At 48.6% G+C, this 13,573-nt stretch overlaps 1 protein-coding gene across 3 annotated transcripts in view; it reads right to left on the reverse strand.

The window, feature by feature from the left end:
- Positions 1-13,573, reverse strand: part of Snx29 (sorting nexin 29) — a 386,740-nt gene that overhangs the window by 38,759 nt on the left and 334,408 nt on the right. For all 3 annotated transcript variants that reach the window (XM_051167340.1, XM_051167339.1, XM_051167341.1), the window contains one exon: positions 1,555-1,695. In XM_051167340.1, coding sequence (XP_051023297.1) covers positions 1,555-1,695 — 141 coding nt within the window. The remainder of the gene's footprint in view (positions 1-1,554; positions 1,696-13,573) is intronic.

Here is a 13,573-nt window from a genome sequence, read left to right on the forward strand (position 1 = left end):
CCACTGCAGCTTTTCTGGATGGCTCCATTGTCAGCAAGAGGAGGGGTCCGAGTCAGGGAAGACATGAGGATATCAGAGTAAAGCGGCTACTGCCTTTATAATGAGGACCAAGAGCTGAGAGACCAGCCATTCTGCTGGTAGCCCACGCTACCTGTGGACGGGTCCCTGTCGACACCAGGTCCTCAAAGGGTCCTGAGCTGCCACATCTGACTGGCTGCTTAATACCCTGTGGCTGTGAAATGCCTCCTCCCACCTGATTCTGAATGGTCTCAGATGGCTGTGATCTAGAACCGTCCATGGAGTTAGACCTTCGGTGCCCAGCTTCACTCTAGGTGACTAAACCCAGGCAGGACAGGAGCGCGGTCATGGGCTGTGGGCACAGTAGTTTCCAAGCCCCTCAGCAGGGCAAAGTGCAGACAAGGAAGGAGAAATGGTCCCTCTCACTAACAGGAGGGTGTGCTGACTGAGCAGCTGCACGCCGGGTCCACACTTGGGTCTGCCTTCTTCAGTCTCAGCAGGCCTCTGCAGGGTGACTAAACAGTAATGTGCTTTTAATAGCGGCCACCACACCTTCATGACAGATGTAGCCATAACAAACCTCTCTGGGAAAGTCTGGTCTCTTTATGCATGTGAACGACTATCATGATAGCAGTGAAGGAAACTAGGGGAAAATACCAGACCAGAACAGCACACCAAGTATGACCAACCGAGATGCCAACTTATTCTGTGGTGGGTGGGTGGGTGGGTGGGTGGGTGGGTGGGTGGGTGTGTGTGTGTGTGTGTGTGTGTGTGTGTGTGTGTGTGTGTGTGTGTGCGCGCGCGCGCGCGCATAAGCTGATGTGCACACATGTGCATGTGTACGTGGGCACTGGATCATAACCTTGAGTCCATCTTGATTTTTGAAAAATGGTCTCTCACTGACCAGGAGCGAGGCAATAAGCTGTCTCCCTAGTGCTGGGGTTACAGGTATGTGTCATGTTTCTACGTAGGTGCTGGGAAGTTGAACTTAGGTCCCCAAGCTTGTATGGCAAACACTGTTATGACTGAGTCAGCTCTCCAGAACCCCGAAAACTTTTTTTATTATATATTTGTGTGTGTGTGTGCGTGAGCATGGACGGACACACATACACACATAAGGCCAGAAAAACCTCCTCCACCTTACCATGAGTTCCAGAACTAAACTCAGTGTGACAGGATTGCACAGCAAGCACTTTTACCCACTGGACCCTCTTACTGGCCTGTTTTAAAATACTATTTAAAGCGCACAGCCGAGCCTGCATCCTGCATCCAAACTGATGCATTCGCAAAGCACGGGTGACACTGAGTGTTCCCTACTGGAAGGGAAGCCAAGCACACCAGCTCTCTGTTGCTTCCTAGCAAGTTGTCCTGGTGAAATAGGGGTGGGGGGGCATAGGAAGGCTGGCCTTGCCTCAGGTGGTACCCATGGGTGGCTGTTCTCTCCTGTTTCCCCTAACATGGCAGCTTCTCTGTGGCAAGCACAGTCTACAAGGATGGACAAAAGCAGCAGAGGTGATCTGGCCCCGGGGTGCATACCTTGTTTCCGATGGCCTTTTTGGGTGGGAAGTTGTAGGCCCTGACCTGCGGGAAGGCACTCTGCAGCTGGTGGTGCAGCCCCCGGAACTCTGTGTACCTCCGGTACACGTTCCACTCCTCATCCTTTATCCGAATGTAGACCTGCCAATGAGGAAGAGAGGAAGACAGGCTGAGTCCAGCTCCTAGTGTCAGCCCCACAAGGGCAGGTGCTGCGTCACTCTGTCCACACACTGCTGGGCACTGAGCACCTGGCACAGGATGGTGGCCCCGATGGCAGCTCACCAGTGTGGAGTGACAGCATAGACGCATCTCCCTGTTCACATGTGAGCTGCCTCATGGACACCAGTTCTGAAAGTCCCACAGGCCTGGGGTCACACTGATCGGCACACACACTGATTTGAGACAAAGGGAAGTGAGTCTCCTAGATTGCCAAAGGCCCTGGTGGAACAGAAGGTCAGCCCAGGTGGTATAAGCACATGTGGGGACATGACTTTATCTCAGCCAAGTTGGGGCCCAGCCCCGAGCATGCTCAAGAGCCTGTTGTGGTTTATGGGTTCAGCACCTTCCAGGACACACAGCTACTTGGCAAGGAATCTGAAAAATGGGAGAATTTCTTTTTCTTTTGAGAAAGGTCTCCTTATGCATACTTGGTTGGCCTGGAACTTGCTACATAGAGCAGGCTAGCCTCCTCCTGCTCTGCCTGCTGAGTGCTAGTATTGAAGGTGTGTGCCACTGCTCCAGGCTGATGTCTTAAAAAGAACCACAGGGAGGGGCAAGTCTCTGAGTAATGGCTACTGTACCTCACATGAAGCAAGGGTCCTCCATCCTCAACACCTCTCACAGGCCAATGGAGACCAACCTCTCTACAGGGAGTGAAAGTCTGACGGCATTCTCCATAGTGTACATTTTGAAGTACATTATGTACTCTTTTTGCTCGGGGGAAGCAAGAGTGTGCTTCCTATGCCCTGCTTTCCCTGAGCCTTCTACAAGGATGCTCAGCTTCTATCCTCCCTGCCCTGCAGGCAGTCACATTCAGTTCTACAGGCCCTGTCCTTCCACTCAGGACCCATCTGTGTCTCCAGTGTAGGCCTCTGACTTGAGCTGCAGGTCCAGGTTTGCATCCTCACATTCTGTAAACACGCCCTGGCCCTGAAGCCAGGCCCTACCCTGTGAGCCTAACCCCTTTCTCCTATGCTACTGATTCACCTTCAAGAGTAATGACAACAGCAAAGCATCCTTGATGCCACTGGGCCCCATGTCCCATTGCCTGCAAGTTGCCAGGCCAAGCTGGGGGCAGCCTCCATGAGCAAAGGGCTTGAGGGCTGACAGCAACAGGGCAGAGTAGGCTCTGAGGCTCCTGCTGTGTGCAGCATGTCCACATTCCGGCCTTTGCTGGTATCCACAGCACAGTTTTGGTGTCCACTGTTGCTATTCCTGGAGCCACTGATAGCCAGGGGAACAGGGAGAGTGCCAAGGCTCCACAGATCACCCAGGATGGGCTCACCTCAGCACCTCCCACAGATGTGGATGGCGCGCTCAGCTCTGTGACCCCCTCTCTAAAAGGAAATGAGCCTCTGTGAACTCAGCAAGGGAGAGGCCCAAGGTTGAACAGAAATAACCAACTCCAACTAAACCCAAGAGCCATGTTCTGGACATGCCACTAGGCACACAGTGCTCCTCCTGTCCTGGGCGAAGCTTCCAGGCAGGCGGGAGCACGCCCTCTTCAGAGGAAGACAGAGGCCAGGGGGAATGGGCAGAGCCATCTTCTCCCCAGTACCCCATGTTCCCTACCCCAGCCCTGCACTGTAAGGGCCAGCAGCGCGGCAGTAGGGAGAGGGGCCTCTCTTTGTCCTTCCCTGAGCATTTAACGATCGCCAAGTGTTCTCCTTTCTAGAAAAGCCCCTGACTTCACCTTCGCACTTACTCTTCTCCCTCAGATCTAAGGATCTAATCTGATAGAATCCAGTGCCGTCACCCACCCACCCCTATCACTAACGGCCAATCCCCAACAACCTGCTTGGCATGTGACCCTGGGAAACCCGAGGTGCAAACGATTCACTCATGAATTCTACACCACAGAACTGAGAGGGCACATGTTAAGAACTGTTAGGGTCATTCGTTCGTTCATTCATTTAATCAATTAATTAACTTGCTTGTTTCCAAGGGGTTCCCCTTTAAATTAAGTTTAACTGCCCCCAGTTTCCTCAGCTTGAGCCATGCAAACAAGAATTCCCTGGAGGGATGAGAAGCCAAGCTGCCCTACACAACCAGGCTCCTTCTAAACAAGGGAGAAAGCCACGCCCCTCCTCAGCCCACCATAAGGAAATGAAACAGGAGGGTGTGGCTGGGTCAGCTTCAGGCCTGCTCTCCACTGCCAGAAGAGGAAATGCCAATCTTTTTTTTTTTCTTTTCTTTTTTTTTTCATACTATTTTTTTTCCATTTTATTATTTTATTCATATTACATCTCGATTGTTAGCCCTTCCTCTGTTTCCTCCCATTCTTCCCTCCTTCCCACTTCCCCCCTTCTCCCCTCCCCTATGTCTGTGATTGAGGGAGACCTCCTCCCCCTATATATGCTCTTAGAATATCGAGTCTCTTCTTGGTAACTTGCTATCCTTCCTCCGAGTGCTGCCAGGCCTCCCCATCCAGGGGACATGGTCAGAAAAGGGGCACCAGAGTTCGTGTGAGAGTCAGATCTCACTCTCCACTCAACGGTGGAGAATATCATGACCGTTGGCTAGGTCTTGGGAGGGGTTCGAAGTTTAATGCCTATATTCTCCTTGGCTGGTGCCTTAGTTTGAGGAGGACCCCAGGACCCAGATCTGCCTGTCATAAAGTTCTTCTTGTAGGTTTCCAGGACCCTGTGGGTCCTACTATTTCCTTATTCTTCCATGTTACTCTCGCCTAAAGTCTCAATAGGATGTCCTCTCCTCTGACCCACTTTCTTGGTAAGTGAAGTTTTTCATGGTACCTATCCCTTGGACTAGTGTTTTGATATAAGTGAGTATATACCATTTGTCTCTTTTTGCTTCTGGGTGAACTCACTCATTATAATAATTTCTAGATCAATCCACTTGTCCACAAATTTCGGGAATTCCTTGAAGCAAACCTCAATAGATACAAGAAGATTGAAGGAAGTGCCAATCTTGAGACCCCTTCACAGAAAGGCCTGTGCAGCACACAGAGGCAAAGGGAAGTTGGAGGCTTGGGGCCTGGGCCACAGTCTAGAACATGTGCTTGCATGGACTGGGCCTCGAGGGGAGGCTCTGCAGCTGTCACCAAGTGAACAAACAACAGACACTGGCAAAGATGGGGACAGGGAGGAGCCTTACTCGTTCTTAGTGAGGACGAGGACACTACGGAAGTCAGTGTACAGGCCCTCAGAAGCTCAGCTAGGATGGTGTATGACCCAGCTGAGGACACTATTACCATAGCCAACTTAAGGGATCAGCCTGGATGTCCACCAGCAGTTGAATGGGTAAAGAAATCATCAGCTGTAAGGATGAAGTTGTTTAGCTGTAAGGACCAAAGTCAAGTCATTTGTGGACACATGGATAGAACTGGAGATCGTCACGTTAAATGACTCAGGAAGAAAAACCCTGTGCGCTTTCCCTCACATAGGCACGCGCGCGCGCGCGTACACGCGTACACACACACACACACACACACACACACACACGGAACTAGAAGAGGGAATATCTATGAAGACTGGGGGCCCAGATGGGAAGTGGGGGGGGAGGACAACAGAGGGTGACAGGAAAGTAAATGCTACCTAAGTATGCGTCACATGTCTATAAAAAGGTCAGGTGAATCCCGCTATTCTGTACAATGAAGACATGCTAACTTTAAAAGGGTCTTAAGAGTGCACATGGCTCCTCACGCCTCTCACTTGTCAGTATTATTCATCTGTAATGCTACGCATATTCCCCTGTATATCTTCTTTCTCTCCCCCCCCCCTTTTCCTTTTCTTTTAGTTTTTAGAGACAGGGTTTCTCTGTGTAGCCTTAGCTGTCCTGGACTTGCTTTGTAGACCAGGCTGGCCTCAAACTCATAGAGATCCACCTGCCTTTGCATCCCAAGTGCTGGGATAAAAGGCATGCTCCACCACACTCTTCTTTCTTGAACTCCATATAAGTGGAAGTTATATTACCCACCATGTCTGGTCCTTCACAGATAATGTTTGCAAGATGCAGCCACATTGCTATATGCCCTCTCACTAGTGCCTTGACATGGCTGCATAATATTCCACTGTGGTAACATGCCACCAATATTTACCTGCTCTGCAGGGACTGGCATATAGGGTATTTCCAGTTTGGTGCTCTTATTTATACCTGTCTCCTTTGGGTACACAGATCTAAATGTGTGAGGCAAGACTATTATGCCACTATGACAAAAACACACGACCAATATTGCCTCCAACCTGAGTACAAAGGATGGTGCTGAAGTGTTCTGCATTTCCATCACAGTAATGGCTACACAAGGCAGACACAGGTAAATACCAATGGGAAGAGGGTCTGCGTGATATGTATGTCAGCAAGCCATGCCTTCTTCCTGTCCTCAACTCAAGGACCTAGATGTCAACCCAGACTATGGGCGGGGTGGGGCTATGCCCACAGCACTGTGGTGAATGCACACACACGTGAGGTGCATCTGGACCAGTCCTGAGAGGGAGGCCAGACACTGCATCTGAGCCCTAGTGCTGCTGATTTTGGGAGAACTGGGTGACTTTAGGACAATGTCCAGTACCTGCATCAACACACCTGTCAAGTGTTAGTTGTTCTAGAGAGTAACTGGTGCATGCACAGTGGGGGAGGGGAGGCTAGGCAGGCTGGCAGGTGAAAGTTCCAGGTCAAGGCCTGCCATGCACAACACAAGCCTTGTTAGCCCACAGCATGCAGGAGTCAGGTAGGTTGGCAGAGGCACAGGGCGCAGAGGTGTGCGCAGGCCTGGCCCCCATCCTAGCTGTCCCCCAATACACTCACTGTAACAGTAAGGATGGTGCCTCACTCTGGAACTCAGCTCCTCCCACTGCAGAATGGGGTGGAGGCCAAGTTCACTGGTGGTCCTGAGAAGCTATGCCTAGCAGGCACAGTGAGCAATGGCGGCTGCAGATATGGCAGCCTCTGTCACCTCCATCATCCATTGCCTTTGTGTACATGAACTTCCCTATTACAGAATTAGGGGTAATTATAGGATGTGCAATCACGAAATTAAAGCAGGTAATTACCATGCCTAATTAATTGTCAAATGCTAGGCAGACAAGAGAACACAAACAGAAAGGGTGGCTGTGGCTGGGGCCGATCCGAGTGCCCTCTGCTTGCAGACAGCTCAATGGCCCAGAGCAGAGGTCAGAACCTGACCCCCTGGGTGGGTGCAAGCACTAAAATAACCCCCAAGATACACGCTGGGCTCTGACTCAGCCTGAGCTGGGCACCCTGTGTGCTGGCTGCAGGCCAGCAAGGCATTTATACAGCTCTGTCACAAACACCCAGAGTCCCAAACCAGAGAGCTATTTCGGGAAGGGGACCTCATAGGAGATACTTAATGGCAGCTGTAAACCTTGACAAGGAGCAGAGTCTGGCCCGCACGTGGCAAGGTTTCACAAATACAAACTGTGGGCTTGCAAGTAAAACACCAGGCCGCCTCTGCTTGCTAGCAGTCACTGAACGCCTCTCTTCACTCAATTCTGCGCCATCGGAAGTTCTGACCCCGAGAAGCAAGCGATGTAGTTCTTCTTTCTTTCTTCTTTCCTCTCACACCCACCTCCTCCTCTCCTTGCTGCTGGGAATTGAATTTAGGGCCTCATACATGCTAAGCAAGTAACAACTATGTCATACCCCAGCCATGATTTTCACTTCTTATTTTGAGAGATCTCACTAAGTTGCTCAGGCTAGCCTTGAACTCACTCTATAGCTCAGGTTGGCCTTAAACTTGTGACCCTTCTATCTCAGCACTCCTCACCCCCGGCCCCGAATATATGGGGTGACAGGTCTACACTACCAGGCCCAGAGCATGTGAACAGGCCCAGAGAAACATTGGTCTTTTCTCTTAGAAAATGCAAGTCTGACTCTCATTGCCTGGGACTCATAGACAAGGGCATGCGGCTCAATAACACCTTTCAAAATGCACCAGACATTTTGCATGAGAAGTTCTCCAAAGCTCAGAGATATTTTTCTCTTAAAAAGAAGCATGGAACAAGTAATACATGTAAGTACCACCATGACAAGAAGGGCAGTGGAGACCAAGCTCAGAGCTTCTGAGGGAGGAAGTGCCCAGAGCCACATCATTTTCACACCAGAGAAAATCAGAGACAGCCCAACACCAACATGAGGACTGTCACATGCAAACTAGTCAGAGGACATTAGATGCTCTTCAAAATGGCTTGAGGTTCCTAATTCATTTTATTTCCTTAATAGCCAATGAGTGAAACGATTTGTGTTTTGGTTCACAGCTCATGTTAATGTATCTTCGCTCAACTTTCCTTTTAATGAAATGGCTTCATGTGTTATTAACTGTGAATGTCTTCAGTGCTGGAACAAAATGCCCAGATTACCACAGGCCACACTGATGGAGCGATATTATCGTGGCCAAATGCTGCGAAGAAGATGAACAACTTAGCTGAAGAAAAACGACTTTTCAGTTCACTGGGTTATGTAAATGATGCAGATGAGGAAAAGAAGAGATGTGTTATTTACTGAGAACTGCCAGCACCATCCCACAGGTCCGTGATGGGTGGGATACAGAAAGCTTGAGAAGTGGGATGGGCCAGCACAGTCTCTGGCCAACCTTCAGTGGAAGGCTGGCCTGTAAACAGTCCATCCAGCTGAGCTCTGCTGGGCCTGGACACTCAGCACCTTCTGAGATGCTGAGATGGCCAGCACCTTCTCAGAATGGCTTGGCCAATGGTCCCCAAAACCTAGCCTTCCTGCTGGCTTGTTGGCTCACCTTTGAATGTGAACATACTGAATTTCAGTCATGTGCCCTGCCTTCCAGACCCCATTCACACCAGGTCTTCCCTGGTCAGAGGTAGGTGTTACCTGCTCAAGGACACAGCCTGGTGGCTTTTTCTGTACCTCTGGGTGTGTGTGTGGTTGGGGGCAGCGCCCAAGAATATTAGAAGAATAAAGCCAGGCTTGATCCCTACCCTCCAAAACTTAGTTGGCCCGTGCAAGAAGGTAGAAAAAATTCAAATGGAGAAAAAGCTGGAGGAGAGGGACATGGTATCTCCAGCTGGGTTAGGAATAAGGACCCAAGAAATCAGCTGATGGGTATTTGATTTATAACAAGGACCAGACTAAAAAAGCCTAGGTGTGGTGGTGAATGCCTGCACTGAGGCAGGGCGACCTGGGTTCAAGGCTAATGGTTGATTGCACAGGAAAACAAAAAACAAAAAAGACAAACAAACAAGAAACCTGAGGAGATGATTCAGTAGGTCAAGAATTTGCTTCTCAAGTAAAAGGCCCTGCATTCAAGTCCAGAAAGCCATGTAAAAAGACAAGGCGTTGCTGTCAGCTACAGGTGCTATCTTACAGATATACAGAATGATGGACTCAGGGAAGGGGCAGGGCATCCGACACATTCTCTAAGCCTCTTAGGAAATATACTCTATCATATACGTGCAAATATAACACAAAGGGTATTCTCACAGATGGCACAGGCCATGCAGAAAAGGCTATAGCAAGCAAGCTTCCTGAAGGCAGCCCACTATTTTTGCACAGCTAATGATGGATGTGCCCAGGGATTTTTGTCTCTAGATTGCTTCTTGCTGCTGATAGGGCCGTCTATGCTTGACCCTGCTGTATTCCTCATCTATCTAGCATGATGTGGATGGAAGTGAGGAAACTCTGGCAGCCTATTCCCCGGTGTGATTGATTCCTGGGTATTTACCCACTCTGTTGTGCAGAGTTCCTTCAGTATCAAAATGAAGATAAACTTTCATAAAATAATGCCTTTCAGATGAATTGATGATTTTATAAAATTCCTGCCTTGATTCAAGTAACTTTGGCTCCCCCACCCCAGAATAGCGAAGGACGCATAGGAAGTTCTGTGAGCCTTCATATGTTACAAGCATATAAATTGCACTAGGAAGAAAAATAGGTTTGAGGTAAACTTACAATCTAGGAAGGCATTCACTCTAGGTTAAGCCCAGAGATGACATCATGGGTCTTGGTGTGCACCATGATATCTATATTAGGCTTTAAAAATAAGGTATAAAATAGAGGATCTGCTTCTTGGTTTAAAAAAAATTGCTAACCTAGGACATAAAAAGCTATTGCTCTGAATTGTGGAATGAAAGACAGATAAAAATATTATTTTGAACTTACAATGAACTTGTGGAGCTAAGAGACAGATAAAGAATGCTTAGTTTGGTGTGAGCTTTAATGGAAGGCATGTAAATAATTATCTTGTAAATCCTTAAACCATGCTAACATTAAACCATGTTAACCTATAACATGAAGAACCATTGCTTTGAACTTACAACAAAATTGTGAAATGAAATGACAGATAAATGTTTAGTTAATCATGAGTAATCAATAATCCTGCTGTACTTCCCTCTGTATTTAGCTGTTTCTGCAATAACTGCTTTTATGGCTATGAGGTAATTTTTCTTCTGATGCAGAGAATTTTGCCTCAAAAATTGTAAAAGGAACCAAGAAATAATAAAAGTTGTTGAAGCCTGTGGGGCTTACTCCATCCACCAGGTAGGTGTTTGTGTGCATGTGCAGGTGTGTGTGTGTGTGTGTGTGTGTGTGTGTGGTGTGTGTACGTACACGTACCTGCTCCATCCTTCAGCCACCATCCACCAAATATGTCTGTGTCTGTCTGACTGTATGTATGCATCAGTAGCCTATGCCAGAAGCCATCAGCTCTGGCTTCCTCCCCTTTCCTTTGCCCTTAAAGTTTCTCTCTACAATCAGAGGAGACAATAGCCTGATGCCATCAGATCCAGCTGTTAAATAGTTAAAGTAAGTTCAGAGTTTCTCACCGGAAGCCATCAGCTTCTGCGAATCTCCAGGTACACAGTACTAAGTGTTAAGAGAGTTTAGAGCTTGTCACCAGTCACAAACAGTGCTGGCCCTGAGAAGCCAGGAGCCACCAGCTCTTTGCCTTCTTTCGCCAACTCTGTATCCCGATGGTTTAACTCTGTGTGTCAAAGCTGACCTCTGACACACAGACATCAGGGAAATGGGTACCGTGCAGAAAGGAACATCCTATAGATATCACGCGGCAAAGCCAGAGGTCTACGTCACCCACAACTACTGTGAACAAACAAGGACAAGACTCTTGCCAAGAGTAGGAATGTGTGCACTGAGCACTCTAAGAGATGAGGTCACTTCCTGAAATGGGTGAAGAAAAATTATCAGGGGTAGGGGAGGAACTAAGAGCAAGGCATGTGGCTCAGCTGAGCTGTTGTCTGCTGCATCGGGGATGCTCTGGTGAGAGCTAATGGGAGGATCCTAAGCTGCGGAAGCCATTGCCTGGGAATCCATGGCTTGATAGATGTACAGAAAGAAAAGACTCAGATTATCAAAAAACGAAAACAAAAAAGCTAGGTGTGGTGGTGTGTATCTGCAGAATCGAAGGAGGTGGAGAAAGGAGACTCACACGCTTGGCAAGTTCTAAACCAGTGAGAGATGTGCTGCCTGAGGTGGTTTGAGTTAGAACAGCTTCCATAGTCTCATATGTTTGACTGCTTGTCCCCCAGTTAGTAGAACTGTTTGGAATAGTTTGAGAAGGATATGGATGTGTGGCCTTGTTGGGAGTAGGAGTGGCCTTGGTGGAGGAGCTATGGCTTTGCTGGAAGAGGCATGTCACTGAGAGTGGGCTTTGAGGTTTCAAAAGCCCGCACTAGACCTTGTCTCTTGCCTGCGCTCAAGATGGAAGCTCTCAGCTACTGCTCTAGCACCATGCTTGCCCTCATGTTCCCCACCACGAAGATCAGAGACTAATCCTCTGAGACTATAAGCAAGCCCCCAGTCAAACACCTTCCCTTGTAAGTTGCCTTGGCCAATGTGTCTTCTCACAGTAATAGAACAGTAAGTCCAACACCGTCTTAAATGTCAAGGTGGATAGCTACTGAAGAATGGTGTCCCAGTTAACTTCTAGCCTCCACACATATCTATGCACACATGCTCACATGCTCAGGCACGCATATGAACATGTACATACAAGACATCTTACTATTTGTGACAATGTGCGAGCAGACTGCACAGACAGGCTGCTGTGTTGTGCTGTGCTGGCGTGAGGGGGCTCATGTGGAGACCACAGATAGGTAAGTTCTGAGAACCCCTCTGACAATGCCTACAGCTAATGTCTACTGTCTTCCAGAAACTTGGCATGAGAAAAGAAGTGCCTTTACAAAAGGTCACCATGCATACTACATTCAGGTGGTGAAGGATGGGCCAATGTCACTGTGGTAGTCATTAAATTTTATACACACACATACACACACACACACACACACAGACTGTCATATTATATACCTTTGAGCATATAAACTTTTTATTTATCAATTAGCTATTTTTAAATGCAGAAGTTTTTAAAATAAAAGTGATGACAGGCTGGGCATAGTGGCACCTGTAAGTGCTCAGAAGCCCAGAGGCAGGAGGATCTTAGATTTGAAGCCAGCTTTGGGTGCAGAGTGAGACCCTGTCTCAACAAAGGAACAAGAGAGGTGACAGAGGTGGGGGATTTAGCCTGGTGTCAGTAGTGCTGAGAGGACAAGAGGCAGAGCTGGCATATACAAGCTTAAGGAGCAAAGAGGAGAGCTGGGCATGGTGGTTCACACCTGTAACCCTGGCAGTCAGGAGGCCAAGGCAGAAGTCAAGCTTTTGAGGCTGCACAGCAAGTCTGTGTTACCCTGGGCTACAGAGTAAGGGCTTGTTTCCATTTTGTTTTGTTTAAAGTAAATTAGAGACTATTACAATCCATGATGTGTGAGTGCAGTCACAGCTCAGAAATAAAGCCAGGAAATAAGCCAAACACTAACTGAGGAGGTTCTATGAGCTGGTAGCTTCTTACTTTCTGTATGGGTTTTCATGGTTTTCAGACTTCCTTCTTCTGTCTGACTTTGGTGACAGAAACGAAGTGTGACTTTGTCAGGGGAGTGTGACATCTGCTTAGCACCCTGAGGATGGCATATCTCTTCCGTCCTCTTTTCACATAGAATGGGAGGAGCAGCAGATTATCACGTGAAGGCCTCAGAATGAAAGGACAGGAAGAAACACCAGTGCCTGAGAGTGGACGGGGGAGTGCAGAGCCAGCCACAGGCGCAGGGCTAGCACAGGGGTTCTCTGGGGACTGGAGACCAGAGAGCAAGCTAAGAACCTGTGCAACCTGGGCCATCTGCCACATGGACATGCACAATGCCTCAGTGTTTCCCATGTGAAGACATGGAGGGAGCGCCCCTTGCAAAGTCTGATGTTCTCCACCATTCTCAGGCCCAAATGGAACTATTATAACAGACAGTAAACTCCTGTCCCCCAGTAGCTCAGAGCCAAGCGCGGAGGCAGCTCCTAGTGCAGGAGATGAGTTTTGGTAGCAGGCATGTTTCTCTTGGCCTTGGAAGAAAGAGGTAATGGCAGTGGGGAACACACACTCTCCATCTACAGGAGCAGGCAAGCAGACTCTCTTCTGGCTCTTAGCACAGCGACAGAGGAAGCCAGGCCACCCTTGGCAGTGTCCTGCAGGCTGAGCTGCAGGCCACAGGGATATAATCTACTGCAGTCGGCCCCACGCTTGCTGAGTGAGCATCTGCTAGGTACCAAGCTTTGTGCTGGCCTTGAGGACACACAGCAGGTGGCCCAAGGGGTCAGAACAGTGATTATGAGTACAATCTGGGGGCTGCGGCTACCTGGGGCAAATCCCAATTGCACATTCTTACTAGAGTGGATATTTTTATTAGCCTCATGACCTTCACTAGTTTATGAAGTCGTTTCATGACATAAGATGAAGGCAGCTGCCTGTGAAGACTGTTTGTGTTTAGAGCCAACTACTCTAGCTGGCATGCAACACACA

The sequence above is a fragment of the Acomys russatus genome, chromosome 25, assembly GCF_903995435.1.
Source record: "Acomys russatus chromosome 25, mAcoRus1.1, whole genome shotgun sequence".
NCBI lineage: Eukaryota > Metazoa > Chordata > Mammalia > Rodentia > Muridae > Acomys > Acomys russatus.